The sequence below is a fragment of the Bombina bombina genome, chromosome 10 (assembly GCF_027579735.1).
Source record: "Bombina bombina isolate aBomBom1 chromosome 10, aBomBom1.pri, whole genome shotgun sequence".
In the NCBI taxonomy this organism is placed as follows: domain Eukaryota; kingdom Metazoa; phylum Chordata; class Amphibia; order Anura; family Bombinatoridae; genus Bombina; species Bombina bombina.
Window position 1 is genome coordinate 170,883,344 of NC_069508.1, and position 22,455 is coordinate 170,905,798.

Sequence of the window (22,455 nt, forward strand, 5' to 3'; positions counted from 1 at the left end):
GTGTAAAAAAATGCCAAAATTGTTCAACCCCACTACTGTAAACAACACCAACATTGAAAACATACTTAAAATATATTAAAATTTAAAAAAAACTGCAGAATGGCCACGCAAGGTGATTGATAACAATGGCAGCAATCATATGAGCACAGTGTCAGAAATGTAACAATGCAGTATCAGTAAGGGAGACATGCTAACAATGTGTAAATATCTGCATATGAGATGTCAATTAAACATACAATCCCCAAACTGTCCGTATCGAGGAGACCGTTTACATTTAGCATACAGACAACAATAGTAAACAGTGACCCACATATTGCACAAAAAATGTATACTATGATGGTAAATTGGAGAGCATAAACAAGTGTGTCAGTGTATTTCTATACATAGTACGGCTCCGTGGGTAGAAAGCCTTCCCCATAACGATCCATAAATGTTGACATCCTCTATTCATACAAGGGGATAGATCACACACAAGAGTCAAACAGCTGATAGAAAAGTAATGCTGTGTAAAGTGTAGCGTAGCGCTTAGCGAGACAAGCAGGTCCTGCTTCAAAGATCCATAAACATAATGGACATACATAGAGCCATAGCTACATGATCACCTCAAATGTTCAGAGTCACATGGGGCCAAGGACTTGGTCAGGAGCTAGGTACATATTGTCTATAATGAATAAAAAGTCCCGGTAGCACAGTTACAGCGACTCAAAACTATTCAAAGATATTCAAAGATATATAATGTCTGTGAACACACCTGTGTGTCTCCAGGGCCGGATGTGGGGTCATTTCTCCAATCATCACAGAAAGCAATGCCGGTTGATGTCCGTGTTGAGACCGCAGGGATGGACGGCTATATATCCATTCCACCTAGCCGTGTGACTTTTTATTCATTATAGACAATATGTACCTAGCTCCTGACCAAGTCCTTGGCCCCATGTGACTCTGAACATTTGAGGTGATCATGTAGCTATGGCTCTATGTATGTCCATTATGTTTATGGATCTTTGACAGTTGGTTATGTGGGTAGGGACCTATATTTCACCTATATCCCCCCACTAAGGTACTACACTTATAGAGTCGGTGCACGATGTGACGTCCACAACATAGCGTTGGGTCAGCTCTGACCCTATACGATTATTTCTTATTGTGCTTGTTATTTATTCTGTTGTAACCTCTATTTTGCGCTATGGTGTTGTAGGAATGCATACATGATTTGTGGGAAAGTGTGCTGTGGACATGTAAACTTATTGATCTGTTGTTATACACGTTTATCCCCTATGATGGGCATTTCACATATTAGTATGCCAGTTTGTGCCTTCCCAATCCCGATATGCAGAGCTCCAGTGCCATGATTTTCGGTGATTAGTATAGATGGCCGCCACCGTAAGTGATCCAGTTTACGCATTGGACATTTTCCTTTTAGGGCTTGCCCCTCTCGCCCTATCCCGTTACCTGTCTAGCCCCGTATGAGTGGAGGTCACCTGATTATATACATACGCTCTGTGGTACATATCCCTAATGAATAGGGCCCGCTATTTAGTACCTTTATAGACTAGACTACTATTGCCGCATACATAGCCCCACGGTCTGTCTGACTATAGCAGGGTGCTCTTATGTAATGTCTATCTCTATTGCTACCGGTCTCTTATAGTACTCGGTTTTGGCAGGTATTATTATTTAGTTCTATTACACATGGGGGCTTGCCCATTTGAACCTATCCCATAGCACTGTGGTCCCTCAGTATGGGCGGAGCTGTCCTGGAGATACGCATGCACATTGCTGATACATGTCCTTTGAAGCAGGACCTGCTTGTCTCGCTAAGCGCTACGCTACACTTTGCTGACTAAAATGTATGTACTGATACGTCCAGCATTACTTTTCTATCAGCTGTTTGACTCTTGTGTGTGATCTATCCCCTTGTATGAATAGAGGATGTTAACATTTATGGATCGTTATGGGGAAGGCTTTCTACCCACGGAGCCGTACTATGTATAGAAATACACTGACACACTTGTTTACGCTCTCCAATTTACCATCATAGGGCGCCATGTACTAAGGCGTCAATTTTTTCGCACAGACCGTATCGAAATAACCCGCCGGCATTCGCACCATGCGGATGGCACTTCGTTACATGAATGTACTAAAAACCAAGCCGTAAAATTTCGCGTCTATTGTGTGTCGAAGACAATCGGATTATTGATAACTTTAAAGTTTCGTTCGGCGCGAAAGAGCAAAGTTAAGAAGCAGTCTGCGACCTGATTGGTTTAGTTCTTTACCCACGTGACGATCTAGGTGTCAATAACTTTGGTTAGGTGCCTCGAAAAAGCAGACTGGCTGATGCCAATTATAACGCTAGACACAGCTTGGAATGAACCGGTGGCAAAAAAGTGTAAGGCTGCCAACAGTTTTAATAGTCCGGGTATGGCTTGTGAACGCGCTGTCATTGGTTCAAGGTATTCTGCTATTTCATTGTAAAGTTGCATAATAGCTTCTCTGTCCAAACGGAATCTCTGGATAATCTCTCGATCAGAAATGCTTTCCAAACCCATACGTGGAAGGAAAACTCTAGGGACTCTAATTCTTCTACCTCTCCAGTTGTCAACCGGTGCCTGTATAGCCCTTCTTCCTCGTAATTGAATTAATCGGAAAAGAAACATGTGTAAAAGTGTCTCCATCTTCATTCAGTGATCCAAAAACCAATAATGCTACAATAGTAGTCTAGTCCTTTCACTTAAGTACTTCTACCTGGCGTCAGGTTGATACCCCCTATAGCTTTCTATTGTATTCGCTACCTAAATGGTCGCGAAGCAAATCACGCGAAGTTACAGTGAAAGTTGGAGCGGGCGGATTAGTTGTAACATTCATAATTTCCGATTACAGCGAATTTAAGTGCGATCGAACATGTAGTAAGTGGAAAAATGCTTCGGAACGATGAGTTGAGTAAAATTAGGATCGCTGATGAAAATAGTGGTTTTTTGAGCAGATCGCAGATTGGTACATACGAGAAGCAGATCGTGAGCGAATTTTGACGCGGAAATACAGACGGACGGTCACTTCGAAGCTTAGTACATGGCGCCCATAGTATATATTTTTTGTGCAATATGTGGGTCACTGTTTACTATTGTTGTCTGTATGCTAAATGTAAACGGTCTCCTCGATACGGACAGTTTGGGGATTGTATGTTTAATTGACATCTCATATGAAGATATTTACATATTGTTAGCATGTCTCCCTTACTGATACTGCATTGTTACATTTCTGACACTGTGCTCATATGATTGCTGCCATTGTTATCAATGACCTTGCGTGGCCATTCTGCAGTTTTTTTTAAATTTAATGTATTTTAAGTATGTTTTCAATTTTGGTGTCGTTTACAGTAGTGGGGTTGCCTAGGCAACAATTTTGGCGTTTTTTTTTTACACTGGGGAGGGTTTTTTGGGGGTGTATAAATGTTTGTTTCACAGTAGGTACTGTGGTCAGATGAAGGGGTGTATTCCCCGAAACGTCACTGAATAAATCCAGTATTTGTTAAGACCAGTGAGTGCTGATTCCTCTTTTCTATATATAAACATTTTCATGTGCAGAGGGGATGTCTCTGAATGACAGATGCCCTGGAATATTTTTGCATCCGTCTGACTGTCAGAGAGGGTTGCAGACTTTCGCTTGCCAATGTATTGAAGAACTCTCTGATAGTTGACCATTTAAAAGAACATGAAACCCAAATACTTTTATCATCATTCAGACAGAACAAACAATTTTAAATAACTTTCCAATTTACTTCTGTTATCAAATGTACTTCATTCTATTGGTATCCTTTGTTTAAGGTGCAGCAATGCACTACTCTGAGGGTTAGCTGAACATATTGGGTGAGCCAATGCAGGAGGTATATATGTGCAGCCACCAATCAGCAGCTAGTTCAGTTCCCAATAGTGTTACTCCTTGGCCTACCTATTTATTCTTTTTAACAATGGTTAGCAAGAGAAGAAAACATATTAGCTAATAGAAGTAAACAGAAAGGTTGTTTAAAATGGTATGTTCTACCTAAATCATGAAGGACAAAAATATTGGTGTCTATGTCCCTTTAATGGGACACATAAGTCAAAATGACACTTTACATTTAATAACAGAAGTGAACAGGAGAGTTACTTAAAATTGCACTTATTTTTCTTGGTATCCTTGGTTGGAACTTTTCACCTTTCCTTTGGAAGCCTACTGAGGTAGGCTCAAGAGCGTTCACGTGGCTTTAGCACTATATATGAGCAGTGTTTGCAACAATATTTAGAACAATGTTACACTATAGCGAAAGGGGAAATTTGGCCATTTCTTGTCACTTTAAACCATAGTGAGTGTGTTATACAGTGTTGGTTTGTACACATTGAGGGACTAAATCAGTAAAATCCCACAGTTACAGAATGAGAACAGAATGTTTATAGCTTTATTTCCAGTAAGTCAGTCCTTTGCTTTTTGGAAAATTTTCTTCGGTTTAAACTGACCCAAAACCTTAGACATTTATTGTGAGAAAGAACGTATGTGAATCACACAGCAAAATCAGATATGAGATCGAATTATCTTAATCTGACGACCTTTAGTCTGTAACTTTGAGCTTTGGAAAAAAAAAATCAGTATGAGATTCTTAGTGAAGACGATGAGCAGTCATATAATTAAATGATTAGCTATAAAAAGGATTATGAGCCAACTGGGCACAAAAATAAGTCCAGGCATTTAAAGGAAGAACAACGGGGCCACAGCAGACCCCTGACACTGCAGTCCCTCTGTCTACTACAGACCAAACATCAGGCCAGATATCTAGGGGCTGACTGTCTAAAGCTCACTGGAATTGAGTGAAATCATCATGCTGACCATGGCATTGGCAGCCTTCACCAGGGGCAGAACTACCATTGGTGCAGCAGGTACAGTGGCACCAGAGCCCATGAGCTCGAGGGGACCCATAGAAGCCAGTCTATACATAGGTGTAAGCAGAATGTGTACAATTTTAATGCAAGGAAGCCTTTTATTAGTGCAAGTAGCAGGTCCATCTATCTATACACAAAATAATTATACAGAGCAGAATGTATTTTTTACTTTTGCTTTTTACTAAGTTACCTTTTGGGGGGCCCTAAAAAAATCCTGCACCAGGGCCCTCTTTTAAGTAGGTCCGCTACTGTCCTTCACATAATTAAGTAAAAAAAAGGATCTGAACCTGTAAGTCTTGGTGAGTGGTGAGCTACCTTTTGTTGAAAGTAATGAAGCTCTCCGGAATGGAGAATCTTGCAGACAGTAGTCATCGCCATCTGCAGAGATTAACGGGGGACAAATTCTTATAAATAAAAACAGGATGGAGTAGGTGGAGTCAGTGCTGGTGGGTGGAGCATGGAATGTGATTTTTAGTGAGTGGTTAGGGCTGTCCAGGAGATGATATTATGCAGATATGGGGTGTGGCTAGGTGGTTAGGTGAGAGGAAACAGCGGTGGGGAGGAGCAATTTTATAGTTTTGTACACACGCCTTTTGTTATCAGTGCAATAACTGCATTACCTATTTTGAGACAAATGTGTAAGCTTACATTTAGTGAGATAAATGCAAAATCTACTGAGGTAGCATGATTAGAGAATACAATAAGACCCATAAGAGAACTCCAGACACGCCCAAGAAACGCCTCTTTTCAGTCACCTGCCAAGGCTCATTTTACACAATAGAAAGATAAAGTACACTTTAATTTTGTCATTTTTGTTCTGGTTTTAATTTTGAATTTAGAAAATCACATTTAACCTTTAAAATTATTTTTTTTGTACACTTTAAATAAGAATACTATTTTGTCATTTAAAGGGATAGGAAACCCCAAAAAATTATTTTGTGATTCAAGCAAAGCATACAATTTTAAAAATGTTTCCATTTATCTATATCATCAAATTTGCTTCATTCCCATGCTATTCTGTGTTGAAGAGATACCTAGGTTAGCATCTGGAGCACTACATAGCAGGAAATAGTGCTGCCCTCTAGTGCTCTTGTAAATGGATAGCATTCTTGAAAAATTGCTGACATATTGTGCTCCAGAAATGGCCAGATTGTCAGCATATGTCCCTGCTTTTCAACAAAGGATAACAAGAGAACAAGAGAACAAAGAAAAACTGATAATAGAAGTAAATTAGAAAGTTGTTTAAAATCACATGCTCTAAAATGTTGCTCTGTACTTTTAATGAGTATTAGTAACACAATTTTTACTTTATACGTTAAATACAATTTTTTAAACTAATATATATATATATTTTTTTTTACAACATATAAATTAAAGAGACAGCCGACTTCAGTATTTGTATTGCTTAAAAAGATAGATAATCCCTTTATTACCCACTCCCCAGTTTTGCATAACCAACACAGTTATATTAATACACCTTTTACCGCTGTGATTACCTTGTATTAGGGTGACCATATTGCCGCTTTAAAAAAGGGACATATATGAAAAATACATATGTCAGGGCTGTTTTCAGGGCTGTTTAAAGAAATGTGTTGTGTAAGAACCCTGACATGAGTCTTTTTCATGTGTTCCTTTTTAAAGTGGCAATATGGTCACCCTACCTTGTATCTAAGCCTCTGCAGACTGCCTCCTTATCTCAGTTCTTTTGACAGACTTGCATTTTAAGCCGATCAGGGTCCTCTCATAAGTTAATTAACATGAGCCTACCTAGGTTTAGCTTTCAACAAAGAAAACTAAAAGAACTATGCAAATTTGATGATAAAAGTGAATTGTAAAGTTGTTTAAAATTCCCTGCCCTATCTGAATCATGAAAGTCTGGATTGGTCTGTCTAAATAAGGCAAATAGTGGAGACCTTTGAAAACAATTGCAGCAAACAATATATAAATGTATTCAGATTATGCTAGCATGATCATTTTTTGCACAACTTGTCAATACACATACAGTGATGTCTTATGTCCCTTTAAAGGGAACTTCAGAATCTCTCTCTGCCTCTTGTATGTAATATATTCATTAATAATAAAAACTTTCTAGCTTTATTGGAAAATGGTCATATTAGAGGATAACAATATTGAGAACATAAATAACTTATATGTACTGGTTTTATTTGTCGGTTAATATTGATCTTAAACATGTACTCATTAACTCATTATTACACTTACAGGCACCCATGTCATGGATCTTCCAGCAAGAAAATACCCTCCAACTGTACCCCGGCTGGCTCGGACTGATGACTGGAATAGATATAGATATTGTTAGTGTACAATGTATCACAGAAATTACAGTAAAAATAGCAACATTATGAAATAATAATACATTTAAAAGGACATCAAAGACCCCTTATACAATGCCCTCTACTAATATTGGCCCCTTGGTAAATATGAGCAAAGAATGCTATAAAAAATTGTCTATATTGTTTAACTTATTGATCTTTTTTTAATAAACACACAAAAATACACTTCTCTCAAGGATATCAAACAATTGCAAACACAACACAGGTTAATAAAAAAAAAAAAATCTTTGCTAAATATACAGTATGTGTGGCACAATAATTGGCACCCCATGAATTCATATGAGAAAAATATATTTGAAGCATATTCCCATTTATATTTTACAGTTTTTAGTACATCTGGGAGATTAGGAACAGGAAGTTGTTCAACCGTTACTTCCTGTTTCACAGGGGTATAAATATGAGGTAACACATGGGCAAAATTCCCTTAGTCATTCATCACAATGGGTAAGACCAAGGAATATAGCTGTGATGTGCAGCAAAAGGTTGTTGAGCTTCACAAAATGGGAAGAGGCTATAAGAAAATAGCAAAAGCATTGAAAATTTCCATTTCCACCATCAGGGCAATAATTAAGAAGTTCCAGTCAAATGGAAATGTTATGAATCAACCTTAAAGAGGACGTGTGTCTATATTGTCTCAACACACTGTAAAGAGGATGGTTTGAGTGGCCAAAATGTCTCCAAGGATCACAGCTAGAGAAATGTAGAAGTTAGTTGCCTCTTGGGGTCAGAAAGTCTCCAAAACTACAAACCAATGTCACCTACATCACCACAAGTTGTTTGGAAGGGTTTCAAGTTTGCCAGACACTACTGGAAGTTAAAATGGGATCAGGTTCTATGGTCAGATAAAACCAAAATAGAGCTTTTTGGCAGTAAACACCAGAGGTGGGTTTGGTGCACACAGAGATGTAGCCATATGGAAAAGTACCTAATTCCCAAGTTAAATATGGAGGTGGCTCTTCAATGCTTAAAATGGGCCGTGGTTGCATCTTCCAGCAGGACAATGATCAAAAAACACATCTCAAAATCAACAACAAAAAATGGTTTACTGACCACAAAATCAAGGTCTGTATGGAGGAATGGTCTCAGATCCCTTGCAATATATTCTCCAACCTCAGGCACTATAGGACTCATAGTTGTTATCTTGGCAAAGGGAGGTAGCACAAAGTATTGAATTAAATATTTTTTTATTTTTTGGGGATAAACCTGTGTTTGATATCCACAAGGGCAGAGTATTTTTGTGTAATTTTTTTTTATACAAAAAGATCAAAAGGTTAAACAATAAAGACAATTTTTCACAGCCTTCTTTGCTCATATTTGCCAAGAGTTCCAATATTAGTGGAGGGCACTGTATATGCATAGTACAGTGTTCCCTCTAAGGCCAGATTTTGTGAGCAGCCCAGCAGTGAAATAGTTAATACAGAAACCATATCTTGCTGTGAGCATTGTGTAGTCTTTGCTAACTGCAGGGTGTGGTTCACTAATTAACTGTTTCACTGCTATGCCGCTCACAAAATCTGACTATAGAGGGAACACTGGCATAGTATATATCCATAGCTATGCAATGCCCGTCTCACAGCAAAGTGAATAAATCCCTTGAAAAGTCTGTTGGGTATATTTATCTTGCTTTTTTTTGTTTGACTTGCTATGGGCAAATATAAATGAGATCCTACATAATCAGTAAAATATTGTTCGGCACGTTACAGGGTCATGGTTCTTAATCCTGCAGAATGCTCTCTAGCCATTGTTGCCGGGAAAGACAGAAGTAAAATTACACGAAAAGCAAGCAAACAATATATATATATATATATATATATATATATATATATATATATATATATATATATATATATATATATATATATATATATATATATATATATATATATATATATATACAGGGCGTGCAGAATTATTAGGCAAGTTGTATTTTTGAGGATTAATTTTATTATTGAACAACAACCATGTTCTCAATGAACCCAAAAAACTCATTAATATCAAAGCTGAATAGTTTTGGAAGTAGTTTTTAGTTTGTTTTTAGTTATAGCTATTTTAGGGGGATATCTGTGTGTGCAGGTGACTATTACTGTGCATAATTATTAGGCAACTTAACAAAAAACAAATATATACCCATTTCAATTATTTATTTTTACCAGTGAAACCAATATAACATCTCAACATTCACAAATATACATTTCTGACATTCAAAAACAAAACAAAAACAAATCAGTGACCAATATAGCCACCTTTCTTTGCAAGGACACTCAAAAGCCTGCCATCCATGGATTCTGTCAGTGTTTTGATCTGTTCACCATCAACATTGCGTGCAGCAGCAACCACAGCCTCCCAGACACTGTTCAGAGAGGTGTACTGTTTTCCCTCCTTGTAAATCTCACATTTGATGATGGACCACAGGTTCTCAATGGGGTTCAGATCAGGTGAACAAGGAGGCCATGTCATTAGATTTTCTTCTTTTATACCCTTTCTTGCCAGCCACGCTGTGGAGTACTTGGACGCGTGTGATGGAGCATTGTCCTGCATGAAAATCATGTTTTTCTTGAAGGATGCAGACTTCTTCCTGTACCACTGCTTGAAGAAGGTGTCTTCCAGAAACTGGCAGTAGGACTGGGAGTTGAGCTTGACTCCATCCTCAACCCGAAAAGGCCCCACAAGCTCATCTTTGATGATACCAGCCCAAACCAGTACTCCACCTCCACCTTGCTGGCGTCTGAGTCGGACTGGAGCTCTCTGCCCTTTACCAATCCAGCCACGGGCCCATCCATCTGGCCCATCAAGACTCACTCTCATTTCATCAGTCCATAAAACCTTAGAAAAATCAGTCTTGAGATATTTCTTGGCCCAGTCTTGACGTTTCAGCTTGTGTGTCTTGTTCAGTGGTGGTCGTCTTTCAGCCTTTCTTACCTTGGCCATGTCTCTGAGTATTGCACACCTTGTGCTTTTGGGCACTCCAGTGATGTTGCAGCTCTGAAATATGGCCAAACTGGTGGCAAGTGGCATCTTGGCAGCTGCACGCTTGACTTTTCTCAGTTCATGGGCAGTTATTTTGCGCCTTGGTTTTTCCACACGCTTCTTGCGACCCTGTTGACTATTTTGAATGAAACGCTTGATTGTTCGATGATCACGCTTCAGAAGCTTTGCAATTTTAAGAGTGCTGCATCCCTCTGCAAGATATCTCACTATTTTTGACTTTTCTGAGCCTGTCAAGTCCTTCTTTTGGCCCATTTTGCCAAAGGAAAGGAAGTTGCCTAATAATTATGCACACCTGATATAGGGTGTTGATGTCATTAGACCACACCCCTTCTCATTACAGAGATGCACATCACCTAATATGCTTAATTGGTAGTAGGCTTTCGAGCCTATACAGCTTGGAGTAAGACAACATGCATAAAGAGGATGATGTGGTCAAAATACTCATTTGCCTAATAATTCTGCACTCCCTGTATATATATATATATATATATATATATATATATATATATATATATATATATATATATATATATATATATACACACACACACACATACATACATATATATACACGCACACATATATATATACACATGCAAATTTATTTCACTGTATATGTCTTATTAAAATAGGAATTTGTCACCAAGAGGTTCAAGTGATGATATGTAATAGGTTAACTATTTATATAAATATCTGGCCCATTTTCCATGGTTTCTCAAGATTAATATTGACATGTTTAGGTTGTTGAAATTCCAGCGTCTTAATCAAGTGTTAGATGCCGTAGACAAAAGGCAAATAAATCTGCATCGCAGATCACATTTACAGCACTTGTGCCAGGAACTGAATAATTCAAAAGCACTAGAGCGACGCCAGCTGAGAGGAATTTTTATTGGATTAACTGAAGATTCTTCATGGGGAGGTAATCAAACATAATACAAAAGTAGATTACAGTGATTGTGAAAAGGAAATAACCCTCCCCCCCCACAGCTTTCAACTGGAAAATCCTTAGCACACAGCTAATAGTGTTTCTACTGAAGAAAAGGATTCTGGGTAAGGACATGCAAATGAGATGCGCCCAGACTCCCAATCACACTTTTGCTTCGTAATTCTTATGTAAATAGATTGCTGTACAAGACGTGGGCTATGCAAAAGTCAGAAATCAACCCCACAATAAATGGGAATAAATGTGCCATAATTTTATTTCATGATTCAGCTGGAGCACGCAATTTGTAACAAGGCACCAAAATAAATAAGGACAATAAATATATTACAAAGTTGTTTTACTAGATACAATGAATGCCTTTCTGAGGTCAGGCTGTCAGGCCTCACTGACTGAGACATGCAGAAATAGCGCAGTCACTCCGCTGTCGACGGTGAGACCCCCAGACTGCCGACGTACAGGGTATTGTGGTGCTCAATAAGGGGTTAAATATTTTATAGTACATTGTTTAAAATGCATTAAACCCTGTAATTTTTTTTTTATTGTGATCTTTTGCAATGCACTAATTAAAGGCTTCTATTATTTAATTTGTTTTATTCTCTTGATGTTGTTTGCTGAAAAAGCATATCTAGATAGGCTCAATAGCTACTGATTGGTTGCTGAATATAGATTCCTTGAGTGATTGGCTCACCCATGTGCATTGCAATTTCTTCAACAAAGGATATCTAAAAAAATAAGCAAGATAGATAGTAGAAGTAAAATGGAAAGCTGTTTGAAATTGTATTCTCTATTTTTATCATGAAAGAAAAAATGTGGGTTTAGCGTCTCTTTAAAGGGATGTGAAAGTCAAAATGACTTAACATGCACATACTTTATGACAAACAGATTTGCAAGAATACTTTTAAGATTATAGATTTGTAAGAGCACTAGAAGGCTGCAGTGTTTGGTGCCATGTTGTGATCCAGACATGCTAACCACCGAACAAGAATACCAGAAGAACTAAGCACATTTTATATCATAGCAGTAAAATTAGAAACTTTGTTTAAATTGCATGTGCTATCTGAGTAACAAAAGAAAAAAAGTTTGCGTTTCATGTACCCTTAGGAAACATCTGTCCACTGATTTCTGCATTATGATTATCATTCATTAATTTCTCTTCATTTTGATTTTGACATGATTTGTTTGGTCTATTTTTAAAATAACTTTAACCAGAGAATTCACTTACAGGGAGGTGTATCCCTGGAAGCAGGTAAAGCTGGATGGAAGGGAGCTTGACCTGTGGTAGGAGAGAGCCCCATGATTGGTTTAAGGCTGAAAGGGGCTGGAGTATTTAGGCCACAATATAAGGGAACTGAGCGGTGAAAAGTAACAGAAAAGTTATTGCAGAATCCTGTGAAGAAATCTCTTTGTGGTGCCGTGTGTCTTTTCTCCTGCTCAGTTCTGTTATGGCGGCTGATGAGGAGCTGCTTGCTAAACTTAGAGAGGCAGCTGTATCCATAAACCCTTCCTGGCTGGAGGATAAGGTTCAACTGCCTCTGGATGACGGGCCGGTGGAGAAAGACCTGGAGGCACCTTCTAAACGGAGTCATTCATAGCGGAAATCTAGGCCGCCTAGAAAATTGAGCTCTGAAGTTCCCAGTGGAACCAGAGGCGCCGGGAGGTGAAGTGTGAGTTCTGGCAGGAAGAAAAGTGGAACTCCAGCGACAGCAATGGTTACAGTGGAGGCGGTGGGAAGAGGGTGGTTCAAATTGGAGGGCAGCAGCGATCATTAGGTGCAGGCCGCACCTGTTTTAACAGTGAGGGGGTATAATGGTGATGCAGGTGGTGGTACATGGTACCACTGGGCCTGATGAGCAGATTGGAGAAGCATTGTGGCTGCAGATACCAGAGGGGTATGACGGCCTGGTTGGGCCTGATGGTAGAAGGGGAGGGGCAATGAGGCAGTAGGGAATGGAGGAGTTTGACGGCCCAGGGGGGCTGCTGATCAGATGGGAGGAGCCTTGAGTCTTCAGGGACCAGAGGGGCATGATGGACCAAATGAGCCTGGGGATTATAGGGTGATTGGGAGCCCAGTTGAAAGGGAGGGGTCAGAAGGGGATGTCCAAATAGATGAGAACGAGGCTTGGGGGTAAGGAAGCCTTAGAAGAGTCATGGATCCTTGGGGGTGGATATGGGAGGGGGATTATTGTATTGTAGTGGAGGATGGAGAATTAGGAGATGTTGACATGGTTGAGGAGTTGGGGGACATGTCCCTGTTTTTAGCCCCATCTGATGAGGAATTTGTCCCCCCAACTCCTAGGGAGGTCAGGCCAGTTGGGAGATTTTCTTTTCCTGGGGTACATAGGGATCCTCCTTCCACAAGTGTAGGGGTGGGCCCCCAGTTCAGTATACTGTTCCTGTTTCTTCACAAGGGGAGAGTGGGCCTTTTATTGGTACCCCATGTGTGGGTTTATTTATTATAGAGCTAAGGGCCACCGCTTCATGGAATGACGTCTGGGAATGGGATTTCTCTGGTCTGCAAGGCTCTTGGACCGAGTCCATATGGCTGGATCCGGATGATGGCGTTTCCCAAGGGGAGCGTCCAGGTCCTGGAGGTCGGGGGGTGCTGGTGAGTATGGCCCATGGTTGCAGCCCGGAGCCAGAGGGTCCCTGGGGATAAGTCGGGTGGTGGGGCTAGAGGCATCAATGCTTTTTGGGGATGGCCTGGTAGGTCATGTGGAAGTGTAGGGGCTGCTAGGGGAAGATCTTGCAGGAGAAATGGAGCAGAGGAGCTGTGGCCCGGTGGGATGGGAGGTACAGAGCCTAAGAGGGTTAAGGGTAATGTCACGGTTGGAGTCCCCAACCTGGTAGGGGATCCCAGGGTAAGCTTTGTTGGGGTTGATTGGGGTTAACATGTCCCTGTTTTGCAGAATCATACAAGGCAGCCGCACCAGCCGGGAGCGGGCGGGAAGTGGTGTGACTGTTGGTGAGTCTGGTCACATTGCTGGGATTCTAGAGCCAGAAGGGAGAAGGTCTAGGACTAACAATCTGTTGCATAATCAAGAAATTATGGCTCGGGGTCATCCAGCAGTGGACACATGGACAGGTGAGAACAGTTTTATTGCAGGGACATGGGACTAGGGCTGCGTGTGGTGGTAGTGTGCATGGTGATCATATGTCGCAGGCATTAGTAACTGGCTTGAGGGAGTTGTTAGCCAAGTTACACAGTTCTAGACCTTTTGGGAACATTGCAATGATTTTGGCTTGCAGCTGTTTATTCTGGATGTTAAGGAGGCAATGATGGGGTTGGCAGGACTGGATTGATGGGTTCAGCCCAGTCATTGGCCGGGTTGCTAGTTCTTTACACGTGTCAATACATATGGTCACGTAGAAAATGGGGAAATTGGTGCCTTCTAGGGGCAAGGGGTTCCTTAGAGCCAAGTGTTAAAATAAAGGATTGATGGGCTCAACAGATATTAAGTTGGGTCCAGAGGACTGACGGCCATATTATAAGAGAAATGAACTAGCACCGCAGTTTGGGCCATAAAAATGTGAGAAGGTTCATCAGGTTATAAGTTTTAAAATAGTTGGTTATTATTGGATGTTTATATAGTATTTAAAGTTTATAGAAAATATATATTTAATAAAGGAGCTGCGGCCAATTTTTATACCAACATGAGAGTCTTGTGTCGTTATTTATAGTATAAGGTTAAAAAGTGGGTAAGGAGGATATGAGGATAATTGGAGCAATAATAAAGGGGTGAAAAATTGACGACTCAAAAAGGTCAAGTGAACAAGTTGACTCCTTGATTAATGGGACACTTAGAGTTCTCAGATTTACTGACATTTAAATGGCAACACTTTTAAAAGTGAAAATTGGTGATGTACTGACATCTAAAAGAAGGCACATACTACAGTGTATTTTGTAAAACAGATGCTCCTGTCCTAAGAAAAAAAAAATGTTATGCTTGTGTCAGCCAGTGAGCAATCAGTCCCTAAGGTGCACACACACACATGCACTCCCGTTTAGCTTCAAAAGCAAACAGCTTTAAGTGACTTTTGTGCAAAAATGTGAGTGTGTGTCACACCTGCTAGAGTCAAAAAAGCAAATTATGTTACCTGCAAATTATGAAAATGAAATATCTGGTTTAGGGAATTTGCAGCATTTTGAAAACCTATGTCACAGATTTAGCTTTTTTAGCGAGCATGGGGCAAAGCACTCTTTGTTTACAAAAACAAGGTGGTTAACGTCCCTTTAAAGAGACAGGAGACGCAAAAAACATTTTCTCTGTTACATCTAAAACAGAATGCTTTAAAATGCATTAGAATGCTTTGCTTTTTGTAAAAAATAGATGTTCCTCTACTGGAAAGGACCCTATATTTCTGTGGGTTGTGTCTATTAGCCAATGAGACACAAGGTCTAGTTGTACATAATTATACACTTCATGCTAGTTTCACATGAAATAGCCTTTACTTTCAGGAAAAATACTTGTAAAATAGATAATTGCTACCCCATAAACATGATGAAAATGTTTTGAGTACCTTTTGGAATTAATAGCTTAGGAGTAAACGGTTTATTGTGTAAATTTGGAAAAACCCTTTTGGAAAAAAAAACATTGAATATTTATGATATATTATTTTAGTTATTCAGTCTTCACTTTAGAAGAGAAACAAATAGGTTTCAGTGTATTGTGTTTTACTTTTTCTCTTTTTTAAAAAAAACAAACAAACAAACAAACAAACAAACAGGCAGGTACATTCAGCATTTGTTTATATAAATGAACGGCAAATATGGCAGCAGGTAGCAGCACTCAGTTCTTTTCAGAACCTGATATATTCGCGTTAAATTGACACACAACGATCTGTGAAAATCCAGTGTGGTTTACAATAATAAAGGCGGATGCTGCCTCCTGCGCACATATTTGTTATTCAGTTATATAAATGAATTGCCTATAGAATGACATGACCATTTAAAGGGACTTTAAACACCTCTAGCTTTAATAGTTTGTCCCAAACTTCCTAGAGAGCCCACAAAGTAAATTTGATAACCTACTTTTTCAGCATGCAGCAAATTACCTAAACCAGTGATTTGATTTGCGACACTTACGGATTATACAATTTGCTTTGTGGGCTCTCTTGAGAGTGTCCAAAAAGCAAATTTTCCCCCACAAAAGTTAGAGATCAGCGATATGAAACCCACATGTTTCAGACAGAGCATGTGATTTTAAACAACTTTCCAATTTACTTCGATTATCAAATTTGTTTTGTTCTCTTTGTTAAAAAGATATCTAGGTAGGTTCAGGAGCTGCCGATTGATGACTGAACATAAATGGCTCACCCAATGTGGTCAGCTAACTCCCAGTAGTGCATTCTGCTTCTTCAACAAAGGATACCAAGTGAATGAAGCAAAATAGATTATAGCAGTAAACTCGAAAGTTGTTTAAAACTGTATGCTCTATCTGAATCACTAAAGATTTTTTTGGGGGTTTCATGTCCATTTAAAAAAGGTATAGTATAGTCAAGTCAAAATTAAACTTTCATGATTCAGATAGAGCATGCAATTTTAAGCAACCTTCTAATTTACTCATATTATAATTTTTTCTTTGTTCTCTATCTATTTTAAAAAGTTGGAATGTAAGCTTAGGAGCTGGCCCATTTATGGTTTAGAACCTGGGTCGCACTTGCTGAATGGTGTCTAAATGTTGCCATCCAATCATACAGTGACCATATTGCCGCTTTAAAAAGGGACACATATGAAAAATACATGTGTCAGGGTTCTTATAAAAAAAAGATGTATTTAAACAACCCTGAAAATAGCCCTAACATATGTATTTTTTATATGTGTCCCTTTTTAAAGCGGCAATATGATCACCCTATCCAATCAGCAAGCGCTACCCAGGTGCTGAACCAAAAATGGGCCAGCTCCTAAGCTTACTTTTCAGCTTTTTAAAATAAAGATTCCAAAGAGAACAAAGAAAACTTGATAATAGGAGTAAATTAGAAAATTGCTGCTCTCACCTCTCCAATCCATGTCTGCAGTGTTTAACCTAATCACACGGTTCAGTAATTAAAGCTTCTATAAGCTTAATGTTTCCAAGACGGAAGTTCTTTATCTTAACATTCCAACGGCGGAGCTAGCAACACTACAAAATATCTACCCCTTTCAATGGTCACCACATATCATCAAGCACCTAGGAGAAATCCTGAGCCCAGACCTTCAACTGGTAATTACCAAAAACTACCTTGATCATATACCCGAATTTAAAAAACTATTAGATAAATGGGAATTCACCAACTTTTCTTGGATAGGACGTATTGCAGCTATCAAGATGGCTCTTTTGCCTAAGCTTACATATTTATTTAGATGCATACCTCTCTCAGAGCCTAGGCGTATACTGAATAACTTCCAAAGCCTGATATCTGCCTATGCCTGTAAAGGCAAGAAACCACAAACCTCTAAATTAACATTCCAGAAACCCATTGATAGAGGAGATATATCATACCCATGTGTATTACTTTACCACAACGCCGCACGGTTATCACATCTCATGGGTTGGAGTATGACCAACACGGACTGTAGATGGTGGGAAGTGGAACAATCTTTATTACCTATAGAAATTCTGCTTTCAGATTTACCTTGGGTCCCATCCTATTTGCGGCAAAGTTTAAAGATAGACCATCCGATTTTGACAGACTCTCTAAAAATATAGGATCATAGGAAACATACTCCTACTATTTCCCCACACCCATCCCCCATATACAAGATACAGAGCATCCTAGTATGTTTTCCTGAGACACAACTCTTGGTGGTCAGAAACGGCTGATATTCTTATCTCTGACTTATATAGCACAAACTGACTACTTGACTTTAGAGAAGCAAAAGAGAGATTCTTTCTCCCTCCCTGTTGAACTTCGAATATCTCCATCTAACTAGCCTACTTAGATCATAGGGTTTCCGAAGCAATCTCTCCATACTCCTACCATGTGGAAACGCAGATGGATCTTAGGGACACCTATTAGAGGTACATTATCCTTCCAATAACATACCTAAATAATCCCAGACGAACACACTAAACAAAGCCAATACATAGCTTGGGAAAGAGACTTACATTTTGTAGAGGGGGCGAAGGCCTGGTCTAGGGAGCCCGTAAATACCAAACAGACCCTACATTGTACAACACTCTGGGAGCTCTATAATAAAATCACAGTCCTCTGGCACCTAGTCCCCACTGCATTACATAGGATAGTCCATACCACCTCCCCTCTGTGCTGGAGAGAATGTGGCAATTTGGGTACAGCAGAGCACATCTAGTGAGAGTGCCATAAGATTAGGGGTTTATGGAGATCTTTATTTGAAATTCTACATAAACTACACATACTGGTTTTGACTCACCCAGCAGTGGGCCTCTTACATTTTGGAACTTCTAAGCTAAAAAAAGTCTGAAAGTTGACTCCTCATGGCTACTAAACTAACCATCGCCAGAGATTGGAAACAAATCTCTTCTACTACCCTATCCCAAACATTGTCCATAATGGATTAAATCAGAAAAGTGGAACTCTATGCTTTTAGAGTCACCAATAAATCTGACCTGTACCATGAAATCTGGTTCTCATGGGATACTCTTTTCCCCCCAAGTAAAAACTCAAGCTCCCCCCCCCCTTCCCTTTCTCCCTACACCCTTTCCATTTGCCAGTACAGGGATACCCGGTCTATAGGAGTACCTCTCGGGGTAACTCGTATCAGTTGATGACACTGGTTAATATATTTCTTATTATTTGCTATAATGTTGTATATTCAACCCTTCCTTAGATGTGTGACCTTACTTGTGTCTTTTAGTAGTTATCATATATTTCCTACATCAATGGCCTTTGATGTCAGTTCAATAGCTACGGTTATAAACTATTATTATCTATTATAATTGAGGTTTCTTGATATTACTGTCAGAAAACATATTGTATAATAATTCCACTATAATATGCAGTTCTATTATTACTGAACATTGAATTTCCATGTCTGTATGTATTACCTTGTATTTCTACAAAACCTCAATAAAAGATTATTTAATAAAAAAAATTGCATGCTCTATCTGAATCATGAAAGTTTATTTTGACTACTATCCCTTTAACTTTTTTTTTATGCAGAATTTTCTAGCCTTTTTTAAACAAGGTTTGCAAATAATGTATATACCTGATTAAATTTGGATTTCCCAATACTTTGTCTTCAAGGGATATGTGAAAAACATAAATAAAAAATTTATAGTGGCAAATCAGCAATAATAATATGCAACCAAGAGCAGCCAGGATTGTACTCACATTCCTCGGAGTTATTAAAATCTGAGATTAAATAAGGCAACAGTTTACCTTGACAGTCTGTAGGATAACACATTTGTATCACTAGACCTAACTGAAAGATCTGTTTAGTAAAATGCATGCACTTGCTTATAATTGAATACAGGTGCCAAATATTGTAGAATGTCAGCCTAGCACCCACATATGCTGCAACCAATGAAACACTTTGTTATAATAACGCAGGACGACAACGCATACAATTATTCTTTATCGTATTGTACAAATATAATTCTGATATATTGTACTTTAGAAAAATCTGATTTTTTGCATTTTTTTGTAATTTGAAATATTTTCAGTTGTTTTTGTTGATTTCACTGTTGGCTCAGTTTGAAGCATGGAAAAACTTATATTATTGTGCAATTTGGAAGAAATGATCCCTCTCTGTTACAGTAAGTTGACAGCTCTGCTGTTTGTGTTGCAGTGTTCTGTGTGCAGTATTCTTTGTGCTGTGTTATCTGTGTGCTTGTTGTGGTGTATTGCTGTGATCTTGTGATGTCTGTGGTGTGTTATCAGTGTGCTTGTTGTGATTTGTCTGTGATGTGTTATCTGTTTTTCTGGGTCTGTTACAGAGCATTGGGGGTAGTTAGTTGTTTGATTGCTCTATGTGTGTGTTATGTTGTTATCTGTGTGCTTGTTGTAGCGTATTGCTGTGATCTGGTGTGTGTCTGTGGTGTGTTATCAGTGTGCTTGTTGTGATTTGTCTGTGATGTGTTATCTGTTTCTCTGGGTCTGTTGCAGAGCATTGTGGGTAGTTAGCCGTTTGTTTGTTCTATGTCTGTGTTGTGCTATCTGTGTGCTTGTTGTAGTGTATTGCTGTGATGTGGTGTGTCTGTGCTGTGTGTTATGTGTTTCTCTGGGTCTGTTGCAGAGCATTGTGGGTAGTTAGCCGTTTGTTTGTTCTATGTCTGTGTTGTGCTATCTGTGTGCTTGTTGTAGTGTATTGCTGTGATGTGGTGTGTCTGTGCTGTGTGTTATGTGTTTCTCTGGGTCTGTTGCAGAGCATTGAGGGTAGTTAGCTGTTAATTGCTCTGTCCTTGTGTTGTGTTATCTGTTTGCTTGTTGTGGTGTATTGCTGTGATCCGATGTGTCTGTGGTGTCTTATGCATTTATCTGTTTCTTTGGGTCTGTTGCAGAGCATTAGGGTAGTTAGCTGATTGCTCTGTGCTTATGTTGTGTTATCTGTGTGCTTGTTGTGGTGTATTGCTGTGATCTGATGAGTGTCTGTGGTGTGTTATGTGTTTATTTGGGTTTATTGCAGAGCATTGGGGGTAGTTAGCTGTTTGATTGCTCTATGTGTGCGTTGTATTGTTATCTGTGTGCTTGTTGTGGTGAATTGTGATCTGATATGTCTGTGGTGTGTTATGTGTTTATCTGTTTCTCTGGGTCTGTTGCAGAGGGGGTAGTTAGCTTATTGCTCCGTGCTTGTGTGATCTGTGTGCTTGTTGTAGTGTATTGCTGTGATCTGATGAGTGTATGTGGTGTGTTATGTGTTTATCTAGGTTTGTTGCAGAGCATTGGGGTAGTTAGCTGTTTGATTGCTCTGTTACTAAACAGGTTTGTAGTTTCTCAGGCATAAATGCCAACTCTTACAGAAGTTCCAGGAGACCCTATATCACATTGCCCTCTGCCTACAAACTCTTTTAATCAGGATCTGCAATGCTCTGGTCTGTGTTTATAAAGATTATACAATTTACTTTTTACAACAGACTTACCCATATGCCAACTGCAAGAACAAACACAAAATAGACCACGACCACAACAATATCAGGTATCCCCAGCTGCATCAGCTGAGGCTGGTACTGTGGGGCTTCTGTACTGTTCTCCATGACGTCCCCTGAAGTGAGCAGGAGCAGAGATATTGCACCTTAGTCTATAACTCAGTGTTAATAACTAACAGCTGTTATCAATATGCAGACAGGCACCTATCAATTATTATTTCGCACATTCACTCAGCTAATTTGTGCAGGGGCAGAATGACAGCCAAACAGGGACACCTAGGGACTCCTTACTGACAGGTTCACAAATCAGAAAAAAACAATAATGGCTCGGTCTACGATTTCATAGGATCACATTAGTTAAAGGGACATGCTAGTCAAAAGGAAACTTTAATGATTCAGATGATGTGTACAATTAAAATAATATATTCTCATTTTACTTCTGTGTACACTTTCTCTTGATATCCTTTGTTGAACTTTCTCCTTTCCAATAGAGTATACAGAGGTAGGCTTAGGAGCTTGCACTTGAATTGACCACTATATGGCAGCATTGTTTGCAACAGTGTTTGTCACAATGTTAGACATATAGTGCATGCTACTGAGCCTCTCAGTATGCTGTCAAGGGAAGGGGCTAAGCGTCAAATAAGATCAAAAGCAATAGATTTGAAAATAGAAGTATCTCTCTCTATACACACTAATATATATATAAAACTGAGAATTTGCATATCTAATTTACATATCTTACCCACAATTCTCTTGTGCATTGGAAACATTGTATATTAAGAATTTCTGGGGAAAAGCAAGCGGGGATACTTGCCTAGATGTACTAATTTCCTATGCAAATAATTACATTGATATATATATATATATATATATATATATATATATATATATATATATATATATATATATACACATATATACACACACACAGATATAAAAATAATTTTACAACACATATGCACTCACATTAACCAATACATTGTAACTCTGGCAGGGAGGGGTTAACATATCTATTGCCTGTTGGGAACATTTCATTTGGTAACATGTATAGATTTATTACAATATCCACAGCATGACACAAAAATAAACCACATGGCTATTCTGTAAACGTCTGAGGTTCCATAAAGAGCACAGGAGACATTAAAATGGCTCATTAAAATGCATAAACTGGACAAATGAAATGAACTTACCTTCTAATCCCAGTGACTCTGATGATCCAG

At 39.0% G+C, this 22,455-nt stretch overlaps 1 protein-coding gene across 1 annotated transcript in view; it reads right to left on the minus strand.

The window, feature by feature from the left end:
- Window positions 1-21,345, minus strand: part of SLC5A9 (solute carrier family 5 member 9) — a 106,719-nt gene extending 85,374 nt beyond the window's left edge. Inside the window, exons 1-2 of the mRNA XM_053693503.1 lie at window positions 21,230-21,345; window positions 7,131-7,202 (exon numbers count right to left, since the gene is read on the minus strand). Coding sequence (XP_053549478.1) covers window positions 7,131-7,202; window positions 21,230-21,343 — 186 coding nt within the window. The 5' untranslated portion in view covers window positions 21,344-21,345. The remainder of the gene's footprint in view (window positions 1-7,130; window positions 7,203-21,229) is intronic.
- Window positions 21,346-22,455: the final 1,110 nt, after the last annotated feature.